At 28.6% G+C, this 15,889-nt stretch overlaps 3 protein-coding genes across 3 annotated transcripts; 1 reads left to right on the plus strand and 2 right to left on the minus strand.

Annotated features, from left to right (window-relative positions):
* Nucleotides 1-2,057: 2,057 nt before the first annotated feature.
* LOC106771799 lies at nt 2,058-10,217 on the plus strand. The gene is made up of 8 exons (XM_014657784.2): nt 2,058-2,212; nt 2,303-2,461; nt 3,776-3,999; nt 4,115-4,274; nt 4,968-5,063; nt 6,920-7,075; nt 9,467-9,690; nt 9,788-10,217. The coding sequence occupies exons 1-8, from the start codon at nt 2,080-2,082 to the stop codon at nt 9,968-9,970; spliced, it is 1,335 nt and encodes a 444-aa protein (XP_014513270.2). The 5' UTR covers nt 2,058-2,079; the 3' UTR covers nt 9,971-10,217.
* Nucleotides 10,218-10,439: 222 nt separating this feature from the next.
* Nucleotides 10,440-11,915, minus strand: LOC106771802 (chalcone--flavonone isomerase-like). Its single transcript, XM_014657786.2, has 3 exons — nt 11,529-11,915; nt 11,030-11,253; nt 10,440-10,846 (listed from the first exon to the last, which is right to left on the minus strand). The coding sequence occupies exons 1-3, from the start codon at nt 11,788-11,790 to the stop codon at nt 10,658-10,660; spliced, it is 675 nt and encodes a 224-aa protein (XP_014513272.2). The 5' UTR covers nt 11,791-11,915; the 3' UTR covers nt 10,440-10,657.
* A 1,309-nt stretch (nt 11,916-13,224) lies between these two features.
* Nucleotides 13,225-15,486, minus strand: LOC106771800 (cationic peroxidase 1). Its single transcript, XM_014657785.2, has 4 exons — nt 14,647-15,486; nt 14,237-14,428; nt 13,961-14,126; nt 13,225-13,867 (listed from the first exon to the last, which is right to left on the minus strand). The coding sequence occupies exons 1-4, from the start codon at nt 14,881-14,883 to the stop codon at nt 13,455-13,457; spliced, it is 1,008 nt and encodes a 335-aa protein (XP_014513271.1). The 5' UTR covers nt 14,884-15,486; the 3' UTR covers nt 13,225-13,454.
* Between the last annotated feature and the right edge of the window lie 403 nt (nt 15,487-15,889).

A 15,889-nucleotide genomic window follows, 5' to 3' on the forward strand; every position in this document is an offset into this window, starting at 1 on the left:
TTTTTTTTTTTTAGTTTTGAGAATGAAAATTATTTAAATATTCTTGACTTTAAAACTTGAATCCATGATCAATGAGGGTACTTTTGTCTACTATAATCCGGTACACATTGTTAAAACGTACCAACTGAAAAACAGGCGTACGCGTGTTAACAAACCCCTATATATATATAACAAATGATTTAATAATCAGTAAAATAATATGTTTAATAAATAAAATTTTTTATACATATTTTAATGCACGAGTCCCACATTGTATTAAAAAAGAAACTTTAAATTGAATTAGGTATAATATTTATTTGGACACTATAATGTGTTTAATATTCATGTAGATAACATTAAATTTTAATAAACATTTCTAAAACTTAAATTTTGAACTAAATTTTGTGTATTGTATAAATAATTACATGAGAGAATATGTTATGGAGATAATTCTTTAGTCTATATGTACTCTTTGGTAAAAAAAACATCTTATCGCTATACAAGTAGACAAATCCACTCCTTTTATAAGAATAAAAAATACAAAGAGATCCAAAAGTTTAAACTGAAATAAGATTAAAAACGCATTGTGAATCAAATCGACCCTTTACGTTTCTACACAAAATACGGTAAAGATAAAAAGATAAAAAAATAATAATAATAAGACATATTTTTATATTTATTTTACACATAATACAAGAATAAAATGATTAAAAAATGTAAAATTTTATAATTTATTTTATAAAAATAAAAATAAATAAAAATGAATATAAAAAATTTAGATGTATGAAATAATCATTCTAAAGTTAAAATAACAAAGTAGGATAACGCACGCCAAACTCACCACATAAAAAGCAAGACAAGTGAGTTTTTATATATTTATTTCCAAACGCAAAAATCTAGAGTAACCATCTTCCTATCTTTTTTACTTGTTAAAAAATTGAATCGTTAAAAGTAACATAAAAATGTGAAATCTAATTGTTATATTTTCAAATTCCTAAAAAAAAATCATATTTACTGCGGTCCATCACGATCTTATTTTGATTAAAACGGATATGTATGAAAGTATATAAACTATAATATATATTTTTTTTTATTTTATTTTGCTATTATTTTCTTTAAAGCTGCTAGTTAGGTGGGTAGGTGAGAAAGGAGATAATAAACACCAGTCCAGTGTCTTTATGCTTTTAGCATATACAACATATAGAATGTTCTTTCACAGACATTAATAACAAAATTTATTTTATATTTGTAAAAAAATTATGTATTAAAGTATTATTACTTTTTAATAAAAAATTTATAATTGAATCTATAAGAATGAAGTGTCAAGTTCACTAAATACGAGTCAGGTCAATGAACTTTTAAAGTGATAACTAAATTCAAAAAAATACTACCAAAGGAATTAATTAAATTAATATCAATAAATTTCCTTTTCAAATATTTTATATAAAATAAAAAATCATAATAATATTAAAGGAAAGGGATGAAATAATTGAGTAAGTCTTAGAAAATTATTTTCTCAAAATTTTAAACCTATTGTGATGATGACAGAAACAAATAAATATAAATTAGTGAATTTTATTTGATGATTAAATAAAATAGTTACTTCACTAATAATTAACTTGTTCATTAAACAGTATACTCCAAATTATACTTTTCACTTTAATGATAGTTAGTAAAGTATATTTTAAGTTTACTATTTCATAACATTTTAATTAAAACTTGTCAATATACATTTTTTAGAATATATTCTGATATTCATCTACTTGTCTTCTAGTTGGAATATACATAGGCAATATATAATAGAAATGTCCTTTAAGATAATTTTAGTCATAGAAAAAAAGTTAAATTGACAAAAGTATGGGATGGATAAATATGTGAAGAGCATAGAAAGATGAAAATTGAATAATATTAATAAAATTTCATTTAAAATATGTAAAAAATAATTTAATTTTATAAAAAAATTGTAGGAGGAAATTTACATTTAAATATTTTTTATTTTTTATTTTTAGTCGACATATATTAAAAGAGAAAAAAAAAGAGTGTATTACTGAACATAGGAGTGCCTCCCTTCCTATATAAGTTGCTGCATTCTTGCATTTCATGTCATCAACAGAACAGAGTTTGAAAATGGTCACAGCACCGACTATCACCGACGTCCAGGTGGAATTCCTCCATTTTCCTGCGGTGATCACTTCATCAGTCACCGGAAAAACCTATTTCCTCGGCGGTGCAGGTTCTACTACTTCCTCTATTTATATATATATAGGAATCTGTGTATTTGAATTGACCTATATATATATATAAGAGATGAATTATGATGCAGGGGAGAGAGGATTGACGATTGAGGGGAAATTCATAAAGTTCACGGCCATCGGAGTATACTTGGAGGATAAAGCGGTGGCATCACTCGCCGCTAAGTGGAAGGGTAAGTCTTCGGAAGAGTTGATCCAGATTCTTGACTTCTACAGAGATATCATTTCAGGTGAAGACCAAACTCTAGCGATAATTTTTTAATAAAATTTATTAAATCTGTATTATTATTTAGTTTTTGAAATATTCATAAATAATAGAAGCTGAGACTTCTTAATTCTTAAATCTTAAATTCTAAATTTTAAATTTTAAACCTTAACATAAAAAATAATTTTGAAAATGGTGTGAATAAAATGTTCGATCTGGTAAGTTGGACAGGATGCTGAAAGGTAAAAGTGAACTGAATGAATTGAATTAAACTGTGCAGGGTTAAAAATTATATTAAATTAAAAATTTGAATGGTATAAGTGAACAAAATTAATTAAATTGAATTATGCACTGTTAAAAGTTGTATTAATCTAAAAATTATGTTAATCCAAAAATTAATTTATCTAAACTGAATTAATAGTATAATTTAAACTGAACAAATTTTTATTGTATCAAACTATATACTAAATTATAATAAAATACGGTATAAATTGAAGTGAACTCTTAACTATTAATACTAATCGATAACCAATAATTTTATTTCTTTGTAACAAAAATCAAATGTCTTGTATTTTTAAAACTACAAACTATAATATATTAAAATTATATTCAATAAAATAATAATCATTAAATTTATTCTCCCACAATTCAAAATTTATATTAAAATATTTCTTTCCTAATATATTAAACATACTATGTCTCCTTAATCTTTATTGATGTATAAAATAATGAATACATACAATTTATTAAAAAAGTAACGTTTATTTAAAACAATAATATAAAATGTTTAAAATAAAGTATAAAACCAAAGAGTTTACAATTATCTTACCTATACTAATTGAGGAAAATACAATAATTAATTAAATCGTGCATAAAAATAAAATAAAATAATCTTAATTTAACTCTTATTTTAATGATATTAATGGATATTTTTATTTTAATGTTAAAATAAAATTATAACTAAGGATCATACTTAAAAATATTAAAAATGTTAAATATTTAAAATTATTAATTTTTATACTAAAACAGTATTTTTTAACCAGGCTCTATTTATGCTTTAGTTGAATTAGATTAATTAGAAATGAAATAAAACGATAGTGGTGCAGTATCTAAAAAATCCATATTAAGTTGATTTACGTGAACATGAATTTTGACAAATAAACAATAAGTTAAGATTGATCTATTAGTTTTAAAACAAAATAAAAATGAAGAGGTAACGTTTTCTTGTTAAAATGGGAAGAAGATAACCGTATGTCTCTGCCGATAGTTTTTTCACTCTTTGCTCTCTGGTAATCGATCCGTACAGGGGTGTTGAGATGTGTTTTTATTGTATTTTTAGGACCATTTGAAAAGCTAATAAGAGGGTCGAAGATTCTGCAATTGAGTGGGACAGAATACTCAAGGAAGGTGATGGAAAACTGCGTTGCACACTTGAAGTCTGTTGGAACATATGGTGATGCTGAAGCTGCAGCCATTGAACAGTTTGCAGAAGCTTTCAAGAAGGTCAATTTTCCACCTGGTGCCTCTGTTTTCTATAGGCAATCACCTGATGGAATCTTGGGGGTCAGTCCATTTCTTACTACTTTACCTAATTTAGCAATAATTCCTACATTAAACATGTTTATGTTCCTTTGAAATAGTTGAAGAATAATATGTTTTGTTTTATGAACATTTACAGCTTAGTTTCTCTGAAGATGCATCGATACCAAGAGAAGAGGCTGCAGTTATAGAGAACAAAGCTGTATCGGCGGCAGTATTGGAGACTATGATCGGAGAACACGCTGTCTCCCCTGACTTGAAACACAGTTTGGCTTCACGATTGCCTGCGCTATTGAAAGGTGGGTAGGTGAGAAAGGAGAAGATAAACACGAGCTACTGTCTTTATACTTTTAGCATATATACAATATATAGAATCTTCAATCACAGACATTCATTTGAATCTTCTGTGATTAAATAAAATAGTGAATTTTATTTAATGATTAAATAAAATAGTTACTTAACTAATAATTAACTTGTTCATTAAATAGTATACTCCAAATTATACTTTTCACTTTAATGATAGTTAGTAAAGCATATTTTAAGTTTATTATTTGAGAACATTTTAATTAAAACTTGTCAATATATATTTTTTAGAATATTTTCTGATATTCATCTACTTGTCTTCTAGTTGGAATATACATAGGCAATATTTAATAGAAATGTCCTTTAAGATAATTTCGGTCATAGAAAAAAATTAAATTGAAAAAAGTATGGAATGGACAAATATGTGAAGAGCATAGAAAGATGAAAATTGAATAATAATAATAATAATTCATTTAAAATATGTTTAAAAATAATTTAATTTTATAAAATTATTTTGTAGGAGGAAATTTACATTTCAATATTTATTAATTTTTATATTTAGTCAGAAATGTATTAAAAGAAAAAAAAAAGTGTATTACTAGAGATAGGAGTGCATCCCTTCCTATATAAGTTGCTGCATTCTTGCATTGTCATGTCATTAACAGAGTAGAGTTTGAAAATGGCCACAGCACCGAATATCACCGACGTCCAGGTGGAATTCGCCAACTTTCCTGCGGTGGTCACTTCATCAGCCACCGGAAAAACCTATTTCCTCGGCGGCGCAGGTTCTACTACTTCCTCTATTTATGTATATGAATATGTGTATTTGAATTGTCATATATATATATATATATATATATATATATATATATATATATATATATAATCTCACATCTATGATTATATATCAATGAATGATTTAATAATCAGTGAAATAACGTGTGATAAATAATAATTTTTTTAAACATATTTTAATGCATGAGTCCCACATTGTATTAAAAAAATAAACTTTAAATTGAATTAGGTATAATATTTATTTAGACGGTATAATGTGTTGAATATTTATGTTAGATAACATTAAATTTTAATAAACATTTCTAAAACTTAAATTTTGAACTAAATTTTGTGTATATGTATAAATAATTATCTGAGAGAATCTGTTATCGAGATAATTCTTCAGTCTATATGTACTCTTTGGTAAAAAAACATCTTATCGGTGTACGTGATAGTAGACAAAACCACTTCTTTTGCTAGTTGTCACTACAGTCCTTAGCAAATTTTCCAAGTACGACCAATTACATGAAAACAAAAAATCATTTTCAGTCCGAATTTACATCGAGAAAAAAAAGGGAAAAGTAATAGATGAAAAGTAACATGCTGTTGTCTGTCTGCTTTTTAAATTATTAATAAGTCTATCCTTTATTTATTTGTATTTCATTAAATTTATAAGATAAATATTATATTTGTAAATTTTAGATTTTGTTGTAACTTTGATCGAATTAATTATTAAATTAAGCATTATTAAATTGATTTCGATTAGAGTTGAGAAAGACTTGGATCGAAAATATTGATAATTACTTAGACTAAGTCATAGAAAGTGTAAAAGAGTATTTTGTAAAAAATCCTCGACCCACATCTGGAAACAATATGTTGATTGACAAAATAATTTTACACCCATTTATTATTATTCACTCTCTCTTTTTTTCTTTATAAATATAAAAATTTAACATTATGGTGAATTATAAAACGATAATTATTTATAGTCAATGCTAGTAGTTTAAAATATCATAATTTCCTTGACGCAGTCTGAGTGAGGAGTTGTCTCATTGGATGGGATAAGTGACTATTTTATTTCGTGGCTTAAATCCTTAATTGGTCTCTGTGTTAGGAGAGAATGTTTATTTTAATACCAATTTTTAAAAGTGTATACATTGGGTTCCATGTTTTGCAATTTGTGTTAATTTAGTCTCTTTGAACCATCAATTTGGCTTGAAAATTGCAAGTGGACAAGTCATTTTGAGTTTCAGCATGTTTATTAACTGTTTGAAACGTTTGGACACCTTCCAATTGTTGTTACAAACTTGTTTGAAGTGTCATTAATTCACTAAATTGACACAAATTGGAAAACATGAGACCCAATGTATACACTTTTAAAAACAGATACTAAACTGAAAAATTTTCTCCAAACACGGAGACTAGTTAAGAATTTAAACCTTATTTCATCTACCAACCGAACACTGTACTAATTTAAAAGCTGGTGATCCATAATATTTTTTAATTAATATAGATTTAGTAAAGAGAATCGGTTTATTTAAAAATGCAATGAGTTGTAAAAAAAAGAAGAGTGAGGTGTTATGGCTTTTATATAAAGCATCTTCGTTGTTGAAGAAATCAGAAGACAAAGACTCTCCATTTGTTTTATAATGGCCACCGCAGTCACGGTTGAGTTCTTTGAATTCCCTGCGTATGTAACACCTCCTTCCTCAACCAAACCCTATTTCCTCGGTGGAGCAGGTCGATTCTGTCATGTTTTTCATCATTTTATACTTAGACAGATTCTTAAAAAAGACAGAGACATGTTTTTGCAGATGATCGATAGTCTGAGTTTTTTAGTATGTTATCTGGTTTTTGTTTTGTTTAGGGGTAAGAGGGTTGAATATTGAAGGAGAGTTTGTGAAATTCACGGCGATTGGAGTTTATTTGGAAGAGAAAGCTCTTGCATGGCTGGGTTCTAAATGGAAGGGCAAAAGTGCAGCTGAATTTGAGTCCCTTGAGTTCTATAGAGATATCATCAAAGGTCAAATTTCATCTTTAGCTTATCTCTTTACTCATTCATTGTTTTTCTGTTATAACATTTGGGGATCTAGATCCGACTTCCAATCTCACATTAAATAAAAGATAATATAATATTCATATCGGATTTGTTTACAAACAAACATCAAAATATTTACTTTCGATTATTCACAGTTAATAAATATTTGTATATACAAACTATACCTATAAATTTTATTTATAAATATTTATGAGTACAAATATTTTTGTCATTCTTAAATATAAAAATAAAACTCCATGAAAATCTTATCGAGTTTTATCTTCCTTATAAACCTCCTCTCCCAAATATTTATCATTAACTTGAGAAATATATCAATATTTCCTTATTTTGACATTGGAAAAAGTTATTTTAATAATATTTTTTTGACAATTTTTTGACGATACAAATGTGACAGTTTGTGATTTGTCCGTTTCAAATATTTTTTTAAACATATATTCAAATAAACCAATAAAGTGATGACACGTGTTCTATTATCAAAACATTGTTAAAAGAAATTGTTAAGATATCAAGATCCTTTGACATTTGAATATATTTTTTAGGTTTAAACATTTTTTTGTCCTTAAGTTAAGTTTTGATGTTCAGTTTTGATGTTCAGTTTAGTCTCTACTTTTAAAAATGTCAACCTTTAGTTCCTATGATATAAAAAATGTATCAAATCAGTCATATTCATTAACAAATCACAAGTTTTTCATTAAGTGATTTGTTGTTCATAACATCTTCCGTTAACAAATCACAAAAGCAGGAATTAAAGGTTGACAATTTTAAAGGTGGAAACTAAACTGAACATCAGAACTTAGGGATAAAAAAAAGTTTAAACCTATTGTTTAATACATTAATATATTAGTCAAATTAATTATCACTTATGTTAGTCAGTGGAGAAGAGGGTATCTTATATTAGTCAAATTAATTATCATCTTTCCGCGTCTTAAAAATATATTAACTTCTTTTACTATGAAATTATTGGTTCAAATTTAAATAATTTCTTAGTACAGGCGTTAAAGAGAACCTGGGACTCAGGATTTTGTCTTTTATAGTCTTTTCTTTTTCAATAGCGCCATTTCTTGAAGTGTACAACTAGTTTTGTTTGATACATCAACTCCATTATTGTGCCTTTTTTTTTTCTGACATAACACGGGTTAGATATGAAATTACCAAAAGTAGCAAATTGTGCCTTAAATTTACACAAATGACACACATTTTGTTTAGTTCAGAATTTGATTTTCAAAATATCTAATTCTAACTTTGTTATGTATTGTTTTCCACAAAAGTTTAAATTAAAATTCAGTTTGTGAAAAATTAAATTTTGACTTACATTTAATTTTTTTTATAGGTAGATTAGAATTCGATTTAAATTTTGAGTTTTATTTTCTAAAGATTTTTACGAAAAGTAAATTAGGATTTGATTTAAAATAAAAATTTAAAAAAAGGTCTTGAAGGATTTTCCAAACTATTTAAAGACTCAATGCTTTTCTATAATATAAAAGAAAAAAATTGTTCACCGAGTTTCATAAACTATTAAACCTTCAACGGTTTCCAAACTCATTCAACATCTCAATAATTTTCATTGTTTTTTTTTGCATGTTTTTTCAAATCAATACATCATTATTAATTTTTCACAGGCTAAACCAAATCAAAATATATAATCGAAACTATAATAGTACTTGGATATTTAATTGATGAAATGCCACAGGATCATAAAAAAAGAACTAACAGAAAGAAGAAAAAGGGAAGCAGCTGCAATGTCTAAGAGAAAGGAAAGAAAAAGAAAGTAAAGAATGTTTAGAAGTAAAAAATAAAAATAAATTCCTCTAAATTAAAATCGCAAACCATTCATAGAAATCTTTTTCTCAACAAAGGACTTTCCAATTTTAATTTTTATAAAAACATTTCAAAAGATATTAAAAAATTTGATTTCTCATAAATCATTAATGAAAACAATTCTAAGTAGTTCATATCGAAATGCTCAGCCTTTTATTTTATATCTTTAATTATCAAGTGGTAGATATTCAATGAGAATTTCTTTGAGTAATAATATCCGGATATATTTCTATATTCATTTGACATATAATATAATATAAGAGTAAAATGATGTAAAATTTTGTAGTTTTTTAAAAAAGAAGAGAATAAAAAGTAAGTAAGGATAATATCAAATGAATGTAAAAAGTTTAGGTGTGTCAAAGAATGATTTAGTAAGTTAGAACTTTTCTTTGTTGTTGATATTTATAACATGAACAAGAAAATTTGAATCTCTTGTCCAACCACTATATTCCTGTATACGATTGAATTATTGTCACTTCATTTACAAAATTGTTGAATGAATGACAACTGAAATTATGAATGAATGTGTCTAATCAGGTCCCTTTGAAAAATTCATTCGATCGACAAAGGTAAGAACATTGGATGGACCTGAATATGTTAGGAAAGTATCTGAGAACTCTGTGAACTTTATGAAATCCAATGGAAGTTACGGTGAAGCAGAAGAAAAAGCTATAGAGGAATTCAGATATGCATTCAAGGATCAAAATTTCCCACCAGGTGCAACTGCTTTCTACAGGCAATCACCCACTGGAACATTGGGGGTTAGTATAGTCACCAACTGTTTGTGAAATTGCGTAGTATAATGAACCTGTGCACACATACAGTTTACAACAATTTTTTTTTTTCCACAAATTGCAGCTTAGTTTCTCAAAAGATGAGACGATTCCAGAAAATGAGTATGCAGTGATAGAGAACAAGGCACTTTCAGAGGCAGTGCTGGAGACTATGATTGGAGAGATTCCTGTTTCTCCTGCTTTGAAACAGAGTTTGGCTACAAGATTTTATGAGTTTCTGAAAGAGGACAATTCCAAGACTGAGTGAAAACTGAGAAATGCATGAAATATACAATGTTGTCTCCTCAGCCATTGGTGGTGCACTTTCTCTGTTACTCTTAATCTAAATAAATGCATTCATAATCTGAATAATGTAAACCAGACATTCCTAATCCCTTTTTTTTTAGTTATTTATTAGAGCAAAAGGGGTTTGAATGCAAGAAAAACAAAATTGAGAAAGTAAGATGTTTTTATTATGCGGGTTGGCTTGATCAAACTACTCTTTTTAGCACTGCCATGATCTTTAATTTATATCACTCTCATCATTATGCATTATTAAATTATTATAAAATTAAACTTTAGGCGCATTACTTTACATTTTATCTTTTTTCCTTTTTTATCCGATTCTTCTTTAGCCAACCCACGAACAAGTCTCCCGAATAAAGTTTGAGCCAAATTGACATTTTCTTAAACTTATTATAAAGGTAGAAAAATTAAGTTGACTACTTTTTCACAACTTTTTTCATTCAAATTTCATGTACTGTGTTTGATTTCAATCAGCAGAAATCCTCGAGCATGCAAAACAGATAAGCATAATCACTTGAATCACAGCGAAAAATCAAATACAACAATTCAGAACTTATATAACAACACAAGTAAAATCTGAAATTTCCCCCTTATTTATTGGTAACACACCAAAGTGGTAAAGGATTTTCATCATCAGATGGTGATAAAATCAGTTATGAGATTCAGAGACACCCCCCTCTTTGAATAACTCAGATAATCTGGTGGCCAAACTCTGTTTTGCTGCAGGGGAGACGCCATGCTTACCAATCATCGACTCCAGCACAGCCTCTGAAAGTAGTTTATTATCTATGACAGTGCTGGCTTCTTCTGGAATGGATCCATCTTTAGAGAAACTTATCTGTTTGCAATACAGATTTCTGATTAAAGCATGAAAAAAAAAATACTAATATTTCTAGAAACAACATAATGTGTAAGAAAAATAGATAAGAGTAGCTAATTTATAGGAATAACCATGACATGATGTGAAATTGATGCATGACATGTACTTTGTAAGATAAGTATTGACACCATAATCACTAACCAATAATGATCCACTGGGTGAAACAGTGAAAAGGATAGAGGAGCCTGGTGGGAATGTTTCGTCTTTGAAAACAGTAACAAACTTGTCTATTGCCTGAGCTTCTGCATCAGTGTATATCCCAAGAGACTTCCAAATGGCAACACAATTTTCTGCAACTTTCTCTGAGTATTGCTGCCCCGTCAAGGGTAAGATCATTGTCACCTGCATAAATTTCTCAAACGGCCCTGAACAGTGAACAGAACATCCTTTAATTTCTTCGCATTCACATGCTGAAAACACATCTCTAAACCTTAAAAAGAGGTTCCATTACATGTTACAGCACATTTTCAAAACACTACATCCGCAACAGTCATTTGATTATACCATTATTCAGAATATTTAATTTTAATACATGCAAAATTAATTTTTTTCATTGAAAACAACTTCTTAATTAGATATAACAATTGAAAAGGAATAATGACCAGACGTATGTATTTTCATACAGTTATTGGTTGATGACCTGTAACGATGTCTCTGAAGAATTCGACGGATTCCGTTAATTCATGAGCAGACTTGGCGTTCCATTTGACGGAGAGAAGAGGAACGGCGTTAGGTTGGAGGTAGATCCCAATGGCGGTGAATTTAACGAAATTGTCTTGAATCTGGAGGCCCCTGACGCCGGCACCGGCGAGGAAGAAGGCGGTGGCGGAAGAGGGAGGGTTGATGGTGGGAGGGAAGGTGACGTTTTCGACGTCTACGGCGGTTACGGAAGGGAGCGACATTGGTAAAGCAGTGAGTGAGTGAAATTGATATGAGTTGAAGTGTGTATGTAGGAATGGGAAATTTAAAGAGGGAGGTTTGGTTTGGCGAAGGGTAGGTAAGAACGAGAAATGGAAGGTGGCGCCATCAAGCATTCAATCCAGTCTTAAATATTCGCTCTAACTTCTTAACTTATTTAAAAATATTACCTTTTTTTTTTAAATTCATTTAATACATAATACAATATTAAAATAATTTTAAAAGTGTAAAATTTTATATTTTTTCAATAAAAATAAAAAATAAGTAAAAATAATTAAAACATATCAATTATAAATTATTATATAAACAGTAGTAAAAAAGTTAAGTATTTTTTAAAATTTAATTTACACATTTCTTTTCTATTTAATATTTTACATATTAATTATGTACACTAAAAAGTCAAAAGAGTGCAAAGGTATTCTAATAATCTGTAAATTAAAAATATGCTCTTTTTCTCATCCATTTAAGGATACCATATAACAAGAAGGTAATTATAATATTTTGATAGATAGATTCAAAGAAAAGTTGGTGAGATTAACGACTTTCTCTCTCTCTCTTTTATTATAACACATTTTTTCTTATAATCTTTTTAAATTACTCAACATTATCTATATATGGGTCATTAAAGTTACATACCTTTTGTTTTTAAAATTAATTTCTTTTATTAATTTTGTTATAGTGACTAGAAGGAAAACACTAACTACAGGTTATTATGTTTTCAGATTGTATAAAATAGAGAAGAGATAAGAGAAATTGTTTATTTGAATTCAGTGGCAAAATTTTCCTACAAAGAACATAAGTGAGTTCAAATCGAAAAACCGTAAATAGTCTTGGAATTTGTCGTATACCAATGTTTAAGTAATAATATTTTGATACACACAGATTTTTTATATTTGATTAATATTAATTTTTTTACAAATATCAATTTTTTATAATTATTTTATTTTTATAATGTGTAAAATGAATGTGAATATATATATATATATATGAGAAAGAAGTCAAAATCTTGTAATGTTTTAAAAAATGCTCCTCTATCAAGAAAAAACGCGTTTCTTCAGAAATACAAAAGCCTTCATAATACTAATATAATATAACCTAGAAAAGATCTTTCAGTGAATTTGATGATCTAGCTTCAATAATAAATATATATTTGAAGCCACCCAATATGCTTTGGGAAATTTATGCCATTTTTTAAGTTACTTCAAAATCACACACCCCCAACACTTTCTCCTTATTTTAATTTAAGATCATAACATTTTAACAACATTTTTTAATAAATTTTTTGACAACAGATTACATGTTATCATTTTATTTGTCTGTTTAAATATATTTTAAAAAAAATATTTAAAACAAATTAATCATGAATTATCATGTATACATTATTAAAAAATTGTAAAAAAAAGAACTTTTTCCTTTAATTTAATTTCCATGATGACTAGTAGGAAACGTGATTTTACATTATGAATATTACATGAGTTTATCATAGAACGATATAAATTACAAATATAATAGTAACTTTGCAAGTATGATAAAAATGATAGGAAAATGAAGTGTTAAGAAGATGCATTAGATTACAGTTGAAGGTGAGAAAGAGACGAAAGAAGAAGGCTTTATTTGATTGAATAGATATAATTGAAGATGAAGTTGGTCAGGTTGAAGGAGGATTCACTCGGCTGCAGTTTTGCCTGATCTCACCGTCTGAACCAGTAAGTGGGGTCATCATGCTCATCTTCAACATTGCAGCTGCGAAATCCTTCTTGAATTTTCCCATGTTTCTCGCATAACTAACTACTTGATCCTTTGTCGGGCTATCAGTTCCATTCACGTCGTTCAAGAGCTGTTGATCGGAGTGGACCACACCCTTTTGCTGCAACAAGTTCTTGTAAAACGCATTGTCAAATCTGAATGAACTGGTCGAATCGAAAGCACTTAAGTTGTCGTCACCACCTTCCAAGGGACACTCTTGTTGCTTTTCTTCTGCAAATCTCTTGTCGATGTTGCTCTCGTTATAAATCCTCTTTCTGAAGAAACGGCACCTCACCAGTCCTATTGAGTGACCACCTTAACCATCAAGAAAAAAAGTTTATCAAGATCGATACTTTATCATGTTGGATCAATAGTATGATAGAGTCTTGACACCATTATCTGTTTTACCTGATAAAGTAACTAGTTCTTCTACAGTGAAATTTTTCTTGGCGAAAGCACTGATGAGGCTATCGAGATCGAAAAAAGGAGCTGGTAAGTCTGAATTAGATTCGGCTAAACTTGCTGTGGTTGAATCTCTTCTGCCTAATGGTACTTCCCATCTTGGTCCACCAAGCTGAGATCATTTCAACTTATCTTAGAAATCACTTTCTTTTAATGCATGTCATTGAATTATGCGACATATCTATGAATCTTAATTGAACAAGACAAAGTAGCAGCACTTACTTCAAAAACAGCATCTCTCGCAGCAACAGCTAAGATGTCTGCACAAGAGACAACACCTTGGCACATGCTCTCCAACTCTGATTTTATGTTATCTATCACATCAAAACCTCTAAGAGAGTTAGCATTTGGAAACGAATTCTTCTCTCCAGTGAAAGTATCCGTGTCGTCTAACAACACCGATGCATCACATCCCTGTAATACCAAAACAGATCAATATGTCATGATATGGTCTGAGGTAAAGTGTTTATAAACTCATTCAATTTGCAGAGTGATCATTATTCTAGACATTGCTGAATGTATATAGAGTATTAATTGTAGCTCATGCATGCAGCAATGCACCATGTAGGAGTTATCTAGAATGTAAAGTTTTTATACGTAAACATGATGATGTTGAGAGAGATGAGACTTGCTTGAACGAAGCAGTCATGGAAATGGAGTCGGAGCAAGGATGCCCCCATGCGAGACTCATTGTGCACAGCTTCTTTCACTGCTTTCCTTATGGTGGCAAGAGCAGCAGGGCAACTTTTTTCATAGAATTTATCAGATAACTGAGCTGAAGTAACCCCAATAACACATGCGATCAGAGTGAGAGAAAGTTTTAGTTTGAAGCCAGGAAAAGACATAGAGAGAGAACTTGTAGTGGCCATTTTAAGATTAATGGTTGTTGGTTATCATGGCCATGAAATGATACTGTTATATAGAAGTTCTGCAACATGATTTTGGTTAATGTAGCAATATGGTCCATATCTTCCGGGTCAATTGTGCATATATTGAATCATATCTGAGGAAGAATCATTTGACTAAAACAAAATGGAGGAACCGTGTATAATATAAAGTTGTTAGTTAGCTGTATTGTGCTAAACATGTTTGACTTCATCAAATTCTTGCAGATTTCACTGCAAGACACTGCATCTGCACTCAACCTATAAGGCTGGATCGATCCAAAAAACTATAGTTTGATTCCTACTTCGTTGGGTTATGATCCCTTTGTCTATAATTTGGTGGCCGAAGGAAAACTATACAGAAAGCTTCTGTGCTATTCAACCTTAGGAGAAAAGATGTACTTTGTAAGAAATAAGACATTGTTACTGTGATAGCTGGTCTGCCATTTTTTTCCTGTTTAACCTTCTTCCCCAAAAGAAGACAAATATAATATATGTTAAGAAGTTCAATTAAGAAATATATGAAAAAATTGTAAATTTATTTTTTAAACATTTTGAGTTGAATGTGATATCGATATTTTGAGTTAAATAATTACTTGAAATTTTTTTAATTGAAAATAGTATTAATCTTTTATATAAATTTATAAAAATGTCTCTCATCATTTGTCATAAAAGCATGTTAATTTTTTTTTAAGAAATCTGATAATTTAAATTATTAGATCTTAAATTTATTGATAGTCATCTATAGCAATCTACGCATATAATATTAGGAAGTTATTGAAAGTTAAAACAAATAAGAATTGGAACTTAATTAATTGATTGGTTAATAAGTTTCTGATAGCATAACAAAGCATACTTATATACGTGGACATATAATGATTAAAAATTAGTAAACTTATATTTAAATTTGCTCTTACATGTCAGACAAAGTACGCTTCATAAAATAAAATAAAAGTGAATTGATTAAGTACGCGCTTATAATAATTTATTG

Source organism: Vigna radiata, chromosome 8 (genome assembly GCF_000741045.1).
Source record: "Vigna radiata var. radiata cultivar VC1973A chromosome 8, Vradiata_ver6, whole genome shotgun sequence".
Taxonomy (NCBI): Eukaryota; Viridiplantae; Streptophyta; class Magnoliopsida; order Fabales; family Fabaceae; genus Vigna; species Vigna radiata.